The 13,914-nt window shown below is 42.4% G+C and overlaps 1 protein-coding gene across 1 annotated transcript in view; it reads left to right on the top strand.

Annotated features, from left to right (window-relative positions):
* ksr2 (kinase suppressor of ras 2) overlaps window positions 1–13,914 on the top strand; it is a 389,906-nt gene that overhangs the window by 268,463 nt on the left and 107,529 nt on the right. The window contains exons 11-12 of the mRNA XM_078226092.1: window positions 10,351–10,392; window positions 10,795–10,861. Of these exons, the coding sequence (XP_078082218.1) occupies window positions 10,351–10,392; window positions 10,795–10,861 (109 nt within the window). The remainder of the gene's footprint in view (window positions 1–10,350; window positions 10,393–10,794; window positions 10,862–13,914) is intronic.

Genomic DNA, 13,914 nt, shown 5'->3' with positions numbered 1-13,914 from the left:
ACAGATACTGGAATCTGAAAGGACACCGCTACCTAGATGTGATTGTAAATCGCTGAGGAGAAGTGGTGGATTACTGGAAAGAAGTGCACAGAGAAGGAAAGTGCACTGGAAGAGTAGGAAGGCTCTAGATTCTCTTTTGATTCGCTTCTAATAAAGCCCCTAGTTCCATGTTCAACTGTTCCTCAGTTTAAAATCTGATTGGGTGGATGCGACTTAAGGATGAGGTGATGGTGGCACGGTGGTAAGTGGTTAGCACTGCTGCCTCACAGCGCCAAGGATCCGGATTCAATTCCTGGCTTGGGTCACTGTCTGTGTGGAGTTTGCACATTCTCCCCGTGTCTGCATGTGTTTCCTCCTGGTGCTCCAGTTTCCTCCCACTGTCCAAAGATGTGTGGGTGAGGTTGTTTGGCCATGATAAGTTGTCCGTTAGTTTCAGGGAGACTAGTAGGCTAAATATGTGAGGTATGGGTGGGATTGTGGTCAGTGCAGACTCGATAGGCCAAATGGCCTCCTGCACTGTAGGGATTCTATGATTCAATGATCCTGTGCCACAAAAGGCTCATGATTTGTAGGTGACCTTCATCTTGGCCCTGGAGAGAAGCAGCTACTGGATTTCGTTCTGTGGTTTTTGTTGGGTCAGTTTGACATAACATGTTGATATGCACAGTGAATGATCTGAGAGAGCAGACCAGAAATGGTAGGGTGCAGACGTTGTGCAGGGTCATGTAGAGAAATTTCAATGTGATATACTGACATAGAATGGGTACTGGATTAAAGGATTTTCCTCTTATACCAATCCTCCACCATAAATTTATAGTGAAGGACTTGTGGAATGCCTGGAGTAACGTGCTATTTCTCTGGGGTTTTCATGAATCCCCTGCCATTTGGGTGATCAGGAGAATCCCACACAAGTTCAACCCTCAAGTGTGAACATACAGAACATTATCTGCCCTAAGTATCTGCCAAGTATAATACTTTTCATTTTGTACTCAAAACAATCAGAGTAGTAAAACACTCAAGTGGGATGGTAGCTGAATAACTCTTCTGGACACAGGAGGGTTTTTTCCCAAACAAAAATGGTTTCTCGTCTCCTAAAAGCAGCAGTTGAATCAAGTGGACAATCTTCTCGTGAGAAGCAAGACAGCAAGTGTGAGCAAACTGTTCAACAAAAAGGGATTACAGAATAAAACCCAGTCCATTCTTTTCACTGGTATCATAGGATTGAAACTTGGTGGAAATTTTCTCCTCCTTAATCTACCAAAGCCAAATGCAGTACTCCAACTGCCATCTTGGTTCAGGGGTAGCACCAATTCTTGGTTGAGTCTAGCAGGTGATACCCAAATCTGGGGCTGAATTTTACAGACCCCTGGTCGGGTATGTTTTCAACAGGGAACCACGTAAAATTCGAGGGGTGCCCACCTCCTTCTCCCCTCACTCCCCAAGCTGTCCCTCACTATATTTAAATATAAAATTAAAGATCAATTGAGTGTGCTCCCAAGTCAGCTGATCAGGACATTACATTGTGTGTGCTGTAATATTGCTGGTGTGGACAGGAGGGCGGGAGTTGGTTGCACTTTTATTGTTGCCAGGTTGAAAAGGGTGGGGGGGGAGGGGGGGGGGGCAAGTCACTCAGGAAGTGCCCTGTGTGCATGGGGGCCAGGCCTCCTCCCCTCCCTAAGATGGCACCCCCACCTCTCCCCCCGCCCCCCCCCTTTCATTCCTCACTGCTTGTCATCCAAAACCTAACCCCCCAGCTCTCAGATCCCACCCACCCTAAAAGCTCAGCACTTAGCTGTGTCTGGCAACTATCACTCTTCTTTCTCCTCTTTGCAGTTCCAGCTATGCCCATTACTTAGCTGTGGAGCTGCAGGGACTGCAATCAGATTGGCCAGCTCCTCTTGAGTTTAGCCCACCAACAGCTATTAGGATTGTGGAATGGGCCTCTTTCTGGTGCGTTGGCTAGCAGCCAACATTCCTTCCCGGAGAGACAAACAGTCTGCCCTCCCCCACACCCCGTAAAATCCAGCCCCTGGTTTCACTGTTCCAATGAAAGATTATCCGCCCGAGGTCAACGGACCTTCCCATGGTCCGTCCCTTGCCCACTCCGATTCCCATGGCGGGCGGGATGGTAAAATTCCGGCTTTTGACTCTGTTACTCTCCAGAGATGCTGACTTTTTTTTACAGCATTTATTTTGTTATTTCTAGTTTCCCTGCTGCTGGCAAAGGTTTCCACAGAAAAGTCCTTGTTGGAAACAGAGGGATCCTCAAAAAGTCTGGGGCTGCTTATTTGGATATGCAAAGGGCCTGATATCTAATCCCCGTGAGCGTCAAGGCTCCAAAGTTCCTTCCATCACACTGCTGACTGGGAATCTCTCCTACTCATAGTTTCTGCTGTTGCTATGTGTTGGAAGGATTTGCAGCTTGATACTCAAACTATTTGGCCGCATTATGAATGCACCTTCATTGGCCATAAAGTCCTTGAATGGAATTCGAATCCAGAGGTTCAGAGGCAGGAATACCACACACTCCGCCACAAGACCTCCGTTAGTGCAAGTACACGGGCCTATTTCTAGGCCCAGGTTTTGTGGTCAGTTCACAAGTAGCACGCTGAACAGATTAATTTACGCAAATCCTGTTGGAAGAAAAAAAAATGTATAGAGGAAGCAAACTTCCTGCATTGCTCTTTCCAATGTTGCTGCTTGCCTTTCTTCCTTTTACAATGGGGAATATATTCTATCTGTTCTAAAATCCATCTGCACCCATTTTATTGTTGGTATGTTTTAGAGTGATCTTGTAAACGTGGATGATATCTGGTATCATTTAACTTAGAAATGAATATACCAGATCATTAACAATCCAATAAAGAGGAAATAGATCAAGGGATATATAATTATGCATTTGGCTTCTGCCAAATGAGTGGCATGTATCTAATCATGAGCACTCATTGAGGGTTGTGTCCTTGTTCATTAGGAACCTAGTTTTAAAATTTTATCTGATCTCTGATAGCCGTGAAGCTCTCCATTGAAGTTTGTTCCTGAAGCCCTAATTCAGCTAAGACTTCTTAGTAACAGCCCAATGGTCTAATAAATGTTAATATTCTCCCCTGATAACTGTCTTCCAGCCTGTCAAGTGACTTCGTATTCTCTTCTGTGGTAAAGCATTGCTCCTTACAGGTTGTGTTCTCCAGAACGCAGTTCTTTCCACCACCACGCAGCGGAATGGTGGCATAGTGGTTAGCACTGCTGCCTCACAGCGCCAGGGACCCGGGTTCGATTCCTGGCTTGGGTCACTGTCTGTGCGGATTTTGCACATTCTCCCCGTGTCTGTGTGGGTTTCCTCCGGGTGCTGCGGTTTCTTCCCACAGTCCAAAAGACATGCTGATTAGATGGATTGGCCATGCTAAATTCTCCCTCAGCGTACCCGAACAGATGCTAGAGTGTGACGACTAGACGATTTTCACAGTAACTTCATTGCAGTGTTCATGTAAGCCTACTTGTGACACTAATAAATAAACTTAAACGCCATGTAAAATGTAATTTTACCTTACTCAGGCTTCTAAACCAACAGAGTCTGCCTACAACAAAACTTGTGTGCCTTGTTTTATCACTCATTACTTTAAGCCATCAGTCACTCATCTATTTCCGTTGGCACTTTGCTTGTTCCATTGATTGACCAGTTTTGATCTGTGTACGTAATAGTTTCATAATCATGCTGTTCAGGCTTTTAAAGCACCCGATTATAGGTTTGGTTTCCAGGTACAGGCCCAAAGTTGGACTTTCCAGTTACATCAGTGGATGAGTTGAGGTTAAAGTGAAGAAGCTGCAATTGATGTGGAAAATAAAAAATTCTTTCTGGGAGATTTTGATTGAAAAAAAATCAAAAACCTCCAATTTGAAACTGGCCATTTTCTTCAAAGTCTTCACTTCAATTACAAGTTGTTATTTTTGATAACCATCCAATTGGGATCATACCCATCAATTCACCTTTTTTTTTCAAGTGTCATTTTTGAAAGAAAATAAGTGACAGGATCCAGCTCAGTTCATAATTGCACTTTAATGTTTTGTGCATTTGACCGTGGATATCCATTGTAAGGTTTTCTTCATAACCCACAGGAAACTGATGTTACTATAACTGTGAAACGAATGCCTGCGATTAGCTAGGACACAAACAGTTTCTATGGTAACAAGAAACAGGACATCAACAGTATCAGAGATTGCACGAAAGCAACATTAATTTGACAGCAGATTCTGCATCTACGCAACAAAACTTGAAACGCTAGTAATTTTCAGTTTGGTCCTTTGGGACAGGGTGGTCAACTTTTAAATGCAGTCAACATCCATCTTAAATGGGTTTTAGCATTTTGCTTTTCTTCTAAATCAGGTATACTCTCTAACATTCGGTTGAGGGCAATCACAAGCAGTGACTTGCTTGAGGGTCACAGCCACACAAGCCCACCACAAGGTAACTCCATTTTTAACAATAGCATCTGGTCTGTATTTACATACATAGAAATAAATATTTTACAGTCCAATTTTCTGTTGTATCACTTGTGGTTCTTGATAATCCCACAATTTGAAGTATGCTTTAATCTGGGGTCTGAAAGTGTTATGGGTTGTTTATTTGAGCACTGCGTGGTAGCCCAGTATGTTACAAGTACTGTTAATTATCGGAAAACTGAGTGCCTATCCAGCTGGAGACGTATGTTGGAATGTAAGTGGTGACAACTTTGTATTGGATGTAATGTGACCAATGTTAATGAGCTGTAAGGGTCAACTGACTCAGTAAACCATGGAACCAATTACAAAAAGATGTGATGGTCAGCTGACCAACTGACTCACTATAAATAAGAACCTGTTGGGAATTGTGGGGAACTTGGATTGGCCTAGGGCGAGGCCCCAAGTTTGAAGTAATGAAGATTTTTTAATAAACCTTTTCTTTAATTTATAAGTTGGAGTAAGTTCTGTTATATTTTTACTGTCTCCATTTGAAGAGTTCTTTCCGAGGAAATAATGAATAATTGACTCGCGTTATGCCCTTACACAGAGAGAGCCAGGAAAATGAACAAAGGAGTTGCAACGTATCCTTGGTGCTCTATTTAAGTGTAGCCTAATTAATAGTTTGACATCACACTGAAAATAGTAGAATTGGAAGAATGTTGAGAAAAGAAAATTAACAAAAAGAAGTGTTGATGACATTTTTTTTCCTGATTTGTTGTATGTTGCCTTGGTTGAGCGCATGTTGAGTGAGCTTGTATGAATTTCTGCTCCTGACATGGAAATTGAATGAATGGAAAACTCTGAAGGACTACTGATCTCAGCACCTGAACACTCAATATGCTTTTCCAGCAAGTAACATTCGGAGTTGGGAGGATGAATTCATAAGCTGTATGGTATAATCTATCTGCATGTCAGGAAATGTTTGTGATGTGTGTGTAGCTGAGCTGCTGCAATGACAGTGCATCAGTTCTCCTTGGAAATTAACTTTTAGTGAGAATGGGATGCATTTCCCCCACCCCCCCCCCCCCTTTTAAATTTAATGATGGCTTTGAGTTTTCACTAAGACGTGTTGATATTTTTTCAACATATTTCAGCTAAAATCGCAATAGATTTTAAATGCAAATATAGTTTCCAGGCTAATTTGGAGGAGTATGAAACAAATGTTCTTGAAGACGATCCCATCTACCAAACTGGTTACATCTGCCCCCCACACACACACCCCACCCCGCCCCCCACACCCCAGATTGAATTAATGACCATGGCAAGTTTCTGCCACTTGTGTCTGTTTTACCTTCAAGGAGGCACTTAAAATTTTACGTTTATTTAGGTTACTCGAAATGGGGTACTAATGGACTTTTTAAAAGCTTCTAAAATTAGATTTTTTGATTTACTAAGAAACTGTGCAGCAATGTAAAGTAAATAGTTCTGTGTAGCTTTTTAATGTCATTTTCATTTATTTAAAATCGGGTCACTCAGGTGGTGGACTAGACACTTTCATTAAAAATGCTTTTTTGATCATTCAATTTTCAGCATTATTAATAAAACTGAATTGAGTTTAACTCAGATATTGCAAGGAATACTTTGTAATGCAAAACAAATTACATAAAAAATGTACCTTCTAAAACATTGCACAGTTGGAAACACAGAGGATTTTAAGTTCAGCAATTGGCAAATGAATTATAGCAGATACATGACTCAAAAAAAAACTTCTCAAAACTAGTGTGGTTTGGGGTGCAATTTGTGCCTGGATTGCTGATTGCACTCAAAGCAGAAACTAGGTTTATGTCTCCTGACCAGGTATGGGGTGGGGTAATTGCACTTGCTCTATAATAATGGGTGATCACAGAAGTTCCAAGGTCTTGTCATTAACCTAATTGACAAGGCCATTAGTTACAGCAGATTGTGATGATAGGCTAAGAAGTCTTGAAAGGACATCTTACAATGGCATTTGGGGTTCCGTTCTGAGTACAATCCACTTCATTGAAAGCAGTGCATCTGTGCTGTTTTATCTTTAGCTGATAAGATCCTGCAGTGCTATACAGATGAGTATAGAGTATTTCTATTGTTGTGGTATTTTTGAACTTCATGGCCTAAATTTCTGGTCTCCAAATCGTTGGAGTCCAGACTGGGTGGCACGTTGGCACAGTGGTTAGCACTGCTGCCTCACAGCACCAGAAACCCGGGTCACTGTCTGTGTGGAGTTTGCTCATTCTCTCCGTATCTGCGTGCGTTTCCTCCGGGTGCTCTGATTTCCTCCCATACTCCAAAGATATGCGGGTTAGGTTGATTGACCATCCTAACTTGTCTTTAGTGTTGGGGGGACTAGCAGGGTAAATATGTGGGGTTACAGGGATAGGGTCTGGGTGGGATTGTTAGTGCAGGCTTGATGGGCCAAATGGCCTCCTTCTGCATTGTAGGGATTTTGTGATTTTATGATTCAATATACGATGGAAGATGCAAGTCAGGACCCTCCAGAAGATCTGATGCAAAGACATATGTGGGAATTACCCAGAAATTTTAAAATTTCAATGGGCAATTCCCCTGTTTCTCAGGACCCTCTGTGAACTTCTCCAACTTTGAGTTAGAGTCAAATACTTGGGGCACTTCTGCAAATCTTAGCTCAATAGTGACCCATATTAAAACCTGGTCTAAGACCTGGGTTACTCCACAACTGATCCCCAATAAACACCCCACACCCGATTAATCCCTGATTACCCCAACCTACCAACTATCCCGCAACCTAACGACCCAACTACCCACCCGATCCGACACAACCTAATTACTCCCTGGCCACCCAGTAACACCTCCAATTCAATCCAACTATTCTCCACCTATCTCCCGGGCTGACTACGTTTAGATCACCCACTAACCCTGACCCGACTACCTACTCATCCACTTACCCGCTTCACATCCGCTATCCATTCACTCATCCACTTCTTCACCCCATTCATTTACTCATTCACTCATTCATTGATTAACCCACATTCCAAGGGTGAGATTTTCCATGCTCCCTATGGCGTGTTTCGTAGCAGCAGAGGTGGCCTGCCTTTGGCCGGCAGCAGGATCATCTGATCCCACCCCATCAAACGGGTTTCCCATTCTATGCACCGCCCCAATCGCCAGGAAACCCACGGGGACTCCGCAGTCGGTGGGACTAGAAGATTCCACTGATGAGAACAGCCAGAAAAGTCCAGCCAAAGATTGGACCTGTGGTAGATGAGTCAGTAACCAGAGGACACAGATTAAGGTGATAGGCAAAAGAACTAGAGACAACAGGAGAAATGTGCTTTTTATGCGGAAATTGGTGACTTGGAATACACTGTCTGAAAAGGGGATGAAAGAGATTCAACTGCAACTTTCAAAAGGAAATTTGCAAATACTTGAAGTGAAAAAAATTACAAGGCCGCAGGGAAAAAGCAGGGGATTGAGACTAATTTGAGAGTTGGGGTGTCCAGGACTCTGGGATATGGTCTAAAAGTTGGAGATAGACCTTTCATGAGTGAAATAAGGGAACACCCTTCACCTAAGAGGGTAATAAACTTTGGAACTCTCTTCAGAAAATGGCAATTGATTCCAAATAATTTGTCAAAATTTAGGATTGATAGATTTTTGATAACCAAAGGTATTAAAGAATATGAAATGGTTTCTCCTTCAACTTGGAGAACAGAATACTCCGATCAGATGCCTTCGGCAAGTCCACTGCTGTTCTGTGATAGGTTGACAGAATACATTTCTTGATTAAGGATCTACATCCCAAACATTAACCTCCTTTTTAAATAACTAGATGCTGACAGATTAGTAGATTCTATTTTTATTACCATCTTTCTCGAATTTAGTTTTTCTCCCACTCCCACTTCTTTTCATCTCTAGCAATATTTTCTAGCATATCTATTTCTATATCTCTAGCAGTTCTTTTCAGAAAGAGCTCCACTTCAGAGACTTGCAAAACACACAACAGAGATGTATGTCTTGGCTTTGATATTATTTACTGACGGGTCAGGAATTGGTCCAACATCGGGTTTCAGGGAGGAGATGGAATTGAATTAGGGACATTGATATGGAGGACAAGGGCTAGATAGACAGTGACAGTAATGTAGGGAATGGGATCATGAGATTGGACTTTGGGCCCCAACATTGGTCGTATAGGATGCAGTTGATTCACAGACTGTACAATGCATGTTTTCTTCATTAAAGCCATTCCCTTTCCCCCTCAGAACATAATTCACATGATTCAGTTGGAAAAATTGTGAACTATTGGTACTTTAAAGACATTTTCATCTTCCATCTTCTACAGTCCTTATGCCAAAAACACTAATGCAGCTTGTAGTCCACCATCATTTTTACTGTCATCACACACATCCATTGTATTCATTGCTATTCTCAGGCTGAGGAATAAGAGAACAGATCCTTATTCAGCTTATTGCCTGGGTACTGCTTGCAAAGGAAAACCAGACAAGTCCATAAACCTAAGAAAAGCAGGTGCTTTTTGAAGAACTGATGCTTTTTGAAGAACTGATGAACCTCAAATTAATTAATGTCTGAAACATCACCAACCTATCATAACCAAACTGTGGGAGAATAAATAGCCACACAAATACTTTCATGCATGACATAAATATACATGAAGAAAATAATAACAGAAAATATTGGGAATGCAGGACTGTTAGCATGTGTAAAGTGAAAAGAATGGTTAATAATATACAAAAAGACCCTCTGGTTTGTCCAGCTTGTCCCACACAACTGCAATGCCTTGTGTATCAAAATATATTCACTCCTCATCCCACCTGTATATTATAGTTGGGGATACTGCAAAAACATATTCTGTAGCTCTGTGCTGGCATCAACGCTTTTTGGAGCTTTGACATTGAATTCTTTTATATGCACTGTTTTATATTCTATGCACGATCTTCCCCTGCTGTTACACCAGGAAGCTCCATGTGTTCTGATTGAGGGCAGTGATTATGAGCGCCATTCCATATACATGGACACCAGAAGCCTGTGGGCCAACAAGTGTATCTTGGAGGATACACTTCCAGTGCTCTTCAACGCTAACTCGAACATTAGGCTATCTAATTAGCACAGGGTCAGCAGGTGCTCATGTGACTGTAGAGGTACATCTCCAATTCATGCCTGCCCAATGCAACTGGAGAACCATCAATAGCAACAATCTATTTATATTTGTTGCAATTAAAAATCACAAGGTGCTTCACAGATGCATGAGAAAACAAAATGTGACTTCAAGTCACATAAGGGCAGCTGGCCAAAAGCTTGATCAAAGAAATAGGTTTCAGAAGTGTCTTAAGGAGCTTGTTAGTCGCTTAAGAAAAGATTTTTAAAAATTATATGTGTGAGGCGATTGCTTGTTGCTTTGTCAATCCTACTAACAAATTTGCATCCAAAGCAATCAGAGCTGGAATTTTACCGCCTCACCTGCCCCGGAACTGGGTCGGGCGTGGCTCGCAGAACGGATTTCTCCGTTGGCCTTGGACAGGATCGTATGAGCCTCGGGCGGGCAAGGTGGTAAAATTCTGGCACACGTATCTGTAAACTCATAACCTCATAATAGGGGCAGGGGAGGGTGTCAGAGCGAAGACACTTAAACATAGAACCCAGTAAGATAAAGTTTTGTAAAAACTATATTATGGCTATATTTTAACCTGGAATTTTGACGTTCTGTTATCCGCTGTTTTAGCTTATGATATTGCTAGTCTGATATAAAATGTTACTTGGAAGATAGCCTGAATAAAGTTGACAAATGTAATATTATTAGAAAGATAAGAAAATGCCTTTGTGTCTGTGTTTTACTTGGTCTTGATTACTTTGCTTACAGTTCTGCCTTTTCTCTGTTGCAAGCTTCTCATTATTTCAAGTACAAGCAACAGTTCATTTTTCCAGGTTAGTAATCTTTAGTTGACCATTATTCCTTTCTGTGGTGCACGACACACTTTGCATATTTTGATGGGTATTAAACAACTGAAGTCATTTTCTTAAGGCACACTTTTTCCCCTTTAATTATTGCCGTTTGGAATGCTTTAATGAATTAAACCGTGTGCCTGTCATTGCCGTAAATGGCAAGGTTCTTTGATAAATATTTGACTAGGATGCATGAATAAATTCATAGTTTCTATTTGATTTCCCCAAGATTAAGTATCTCGTTTTAATATGCACTATGTGCTTGCTTTGAGGTCCTTCAGAGAGTTGGTTTTCTTTATTTGATGTAGAATTTATAACTGATATATTTTTTTAATTGTCAGCTGATAATTTCGCCTCTCGTCTAACCTAATATTTTATTCCTAGACGTCACACCTGAGATACAAAGCCGAACTCCACAAGTTATTCTCCATCCTGTCAACTCTGACCCCATGTAAGAGATTTTGATAATTTGAATTAAATTTCAGTTAACTCTGTAGTATTAAGCATTTATACAGACTGCAGGAATGATCTATAAAATGTAGAGTGGTATAGTGACACTTTGCCATGCCGAACTATTGAGGTACAGTGTGCAAGAAGGTGCATTTGCACAGGTAATTCTTCACACAGTGAAATTTAGGTGCTACCTGTCCACCATAGTTAAGGCTCCTAGTGCAAGCTCGTGCTTTCAATTTTAAATGTTTAAGTTTAAGTTTTATTAGTCACAAGTAAGGCTTCCATCAACACTGCAATGAAATTACCGTGAAATTCCCCTAGTCGCCATACTCTGGCGCCTGTTCGGGTCAATGCACCTAACCAGCACTTCTTTCAGACTTTGGGAGGAAACCGGAGCACCCAGAAAAACCCACGCAGACACGGGGAGAACATGCAAATTCCACACAGACAGTGACCCAAGCCGGGAATCAAACCCGGGTCTCTGGCGCTGTGAGGCAGCAGTACTAACCACTGGGAAATGTGGTTATGAATTTGGGAAGCAGCTTGTTTTGGATTGTTCTCTCACATCTTCCTATGTGATTATGGAACCCTGTTGGCACCAGGCATAGATCAAGGCATCTCAGGGCTGCCTGCTCTGCAGACAGGGAAATACTTCTAAATGCCTTACCAAAACAGCCTCAAGGCATACTGATGCTTCAAAGCCCACTTCCCAGTCATTCCCACATCTATGCACATTTACCTATTGTTTTAATTTCATCAGTGGCTTAATATAAACACTTAATGAGATCACTTTTTAACCTGCTAGTTTTCATCATGTGATGCCCTCTTACTGATTTGTAATTAATATGTTAGGGTACTTACATACGTATATATGAACATATAAATTAGGAGCAGAAGTAGGCCACCAGCCCCTTGAGTCTGCTCCACTATTCAGCACGATCATGGCAGATCTGCTTATAACCTCGAACCCACATTCCTGCCTACCCTGATGGAGACAATTCAGAGGTGGTTCACCAGATTGATTCCAAGGATTAAAGGGTTGACGTATGAGGAGTGATTAAGCAGTTTGAGCCTATACTTGGTGTGGTTTAGAAGGATGAGAGGGGATCTGATCGAGGTATATGAAATTTTAAAAGGGATTGATAAAGTAAATGTAGACCAAAGGTTTCCTCTTATGGGGCAATCATGAACAAGAGGTCACAGGTATAGGTTGAGAGGTGATGGATTTAAAACTGAGATAAGGAGGAACTACTGCTCACAGAGGGTAGTGATTTGTGGAACTCACTGTCCCGTAGCGCGGTGGAGTCTGAATTGTTGAATGGTTTCAAGAAGGAGATAGATATATTTCCAATAAAAAAAAGGATAAAGGGATGTGGGGAACAGGTGGGGAGGTGGATTTAAGATCAGGGGGAGATCAGCCATGATCTGACTGGTGGAGCAGGCTTGAAGGGCTGAATTTGCCTACTCCTGCTCCTAATTCCTATGTTCCTAACCTTTCACCCCCTTGTGAATCAAGAATCTGTCTAGCTCTGCCATAAAATGTTCAAAATATTTCTGAACATCAGCAGTTAAATGTACACCTCACATGGGTTTTCCAACTTAAAACTTGGGCAGCACAGTCAGAAAATTCAACCTAATGTTTGAAAAAATTCTAAATGACAAAGGACATACAGTTCCATTCTGTGGCACTGCTGGAGACAGTGTTATGCAAGTTGGATGCCCTCTGGGTAGAGCATTCTGCACCTCCACCTGCTCCTGGTGTTGCCCTGCATAGCGCACTCCGCCCACCCCCGGACACCCCCCAGGATGGGAAGGATAATTGTATGAGGGTACCTTGCAGTGGCCAGAAGCCTCGGAATTAGAGCTGTCATGACGTCGCCCATCCCGACCAGCCGATTGGTCATTCTATTTAGAAACTTGGGCCACGTTGGTCTTGTCAATGTATTGACTTGTCACCCAGTAAAGAGCATACATTCAAGAGGGTTCCAGAACTTGAAAGATTGAAAGGACCTGGTAGCAAACTTGCAGGTGTGTTAAGTTAGCATGACTTTTACGCTTGCAAAGTCTCTGGAACAACAGCGGAGTGTTCTTGATGACATGGTCGAGAGTTCCTGCATTTTGCAGAGAGTCTTGCTGAATCCTCTGAGAGAAGTTAGATGATTTGTTGATCTGTCCACACATAGGCTGCAACAGCAGGTGGGCTGCAGCCTCTGGTCCAGCAGCAAGGGATAAGATAAAGCAGAGGCTGCAGAGAGAGCAAGCTCTGCACGGTGCCCTCTGCCAAGTTGGAGATTGACTCCTCCATGTTCCTTACCAATGATAGGAGGCCATGTGGCAGGCCTGTCAATGCACTATTCTCAGAGTGCATGCCCATCAGCCGAATGGCACCCCATTGAGCTCCTCTTCTCAGTCCTCAGTGGCAGAACTTGTCTTTGACCTTACTCTCCAAAGAACTTGCAAACAAACTACCCTTTCTCTCTGGCTTCCCTGCAACCCAGTATAGCACCGAATCACTACATGCAGTTCCCAACTCTTCAGTCCTGTAAGGTGCATACAGTGCCAATATCATAGCTGGCTACCAGTCATCGATGACGTGACAGGATCACTTCTCACTTGCTTCTCTCTCGCCTCCTCCTGGTTGTGATGTGGCTGAGCAGGTGCCCAGTTCTGATCCAAAAGGATAATGAAGCGCACAAAAAAAATTACAGAAGAGATTTCCACGAATTGAGAAAATGCAGCTATCAAGAGGGATAAGAACATAAGGAACAGGAGCAGGAGTAGATTTTTCAGCCCTTCGAGCCCACTCCACCATTCAATGAGATTATGGCTGATCTTCCATGTGAACATCATTTTCCTGCACTATCCCTGTCTCCCATGATGTTTTTAATATGTTGAAATCTATCGATCTCGGTCTTGAACTGACTCAATGACTGAGCTTCCACAGCCCTCTGGGGCAGAGACTTCCAAATACTCACCACCAACCGAGTGAAGATATTCCTCCTCATTGCCGTCCTAAATGGCCCTTCCCGTATTCTGGGAATGACACATATT

The sequence above is a fragment of the Mustelus asterias genome, chromosome 13 (genome assembly GCF_964213995.1).
Source record: "Mustelus asterias chromosome 13, sMusAst1.hap1.1, whole genome shotgun sequence".
Lineage (NCBI taxonomy): Eukaryota > Metazoa > Chordata > Chondrichthyes > Carcharhiniformes > Triakidae > Mustelus > Mustelus asterias.
This window is presented reverse-complemented; position numbering and strand designations above follow the sequence as displayed.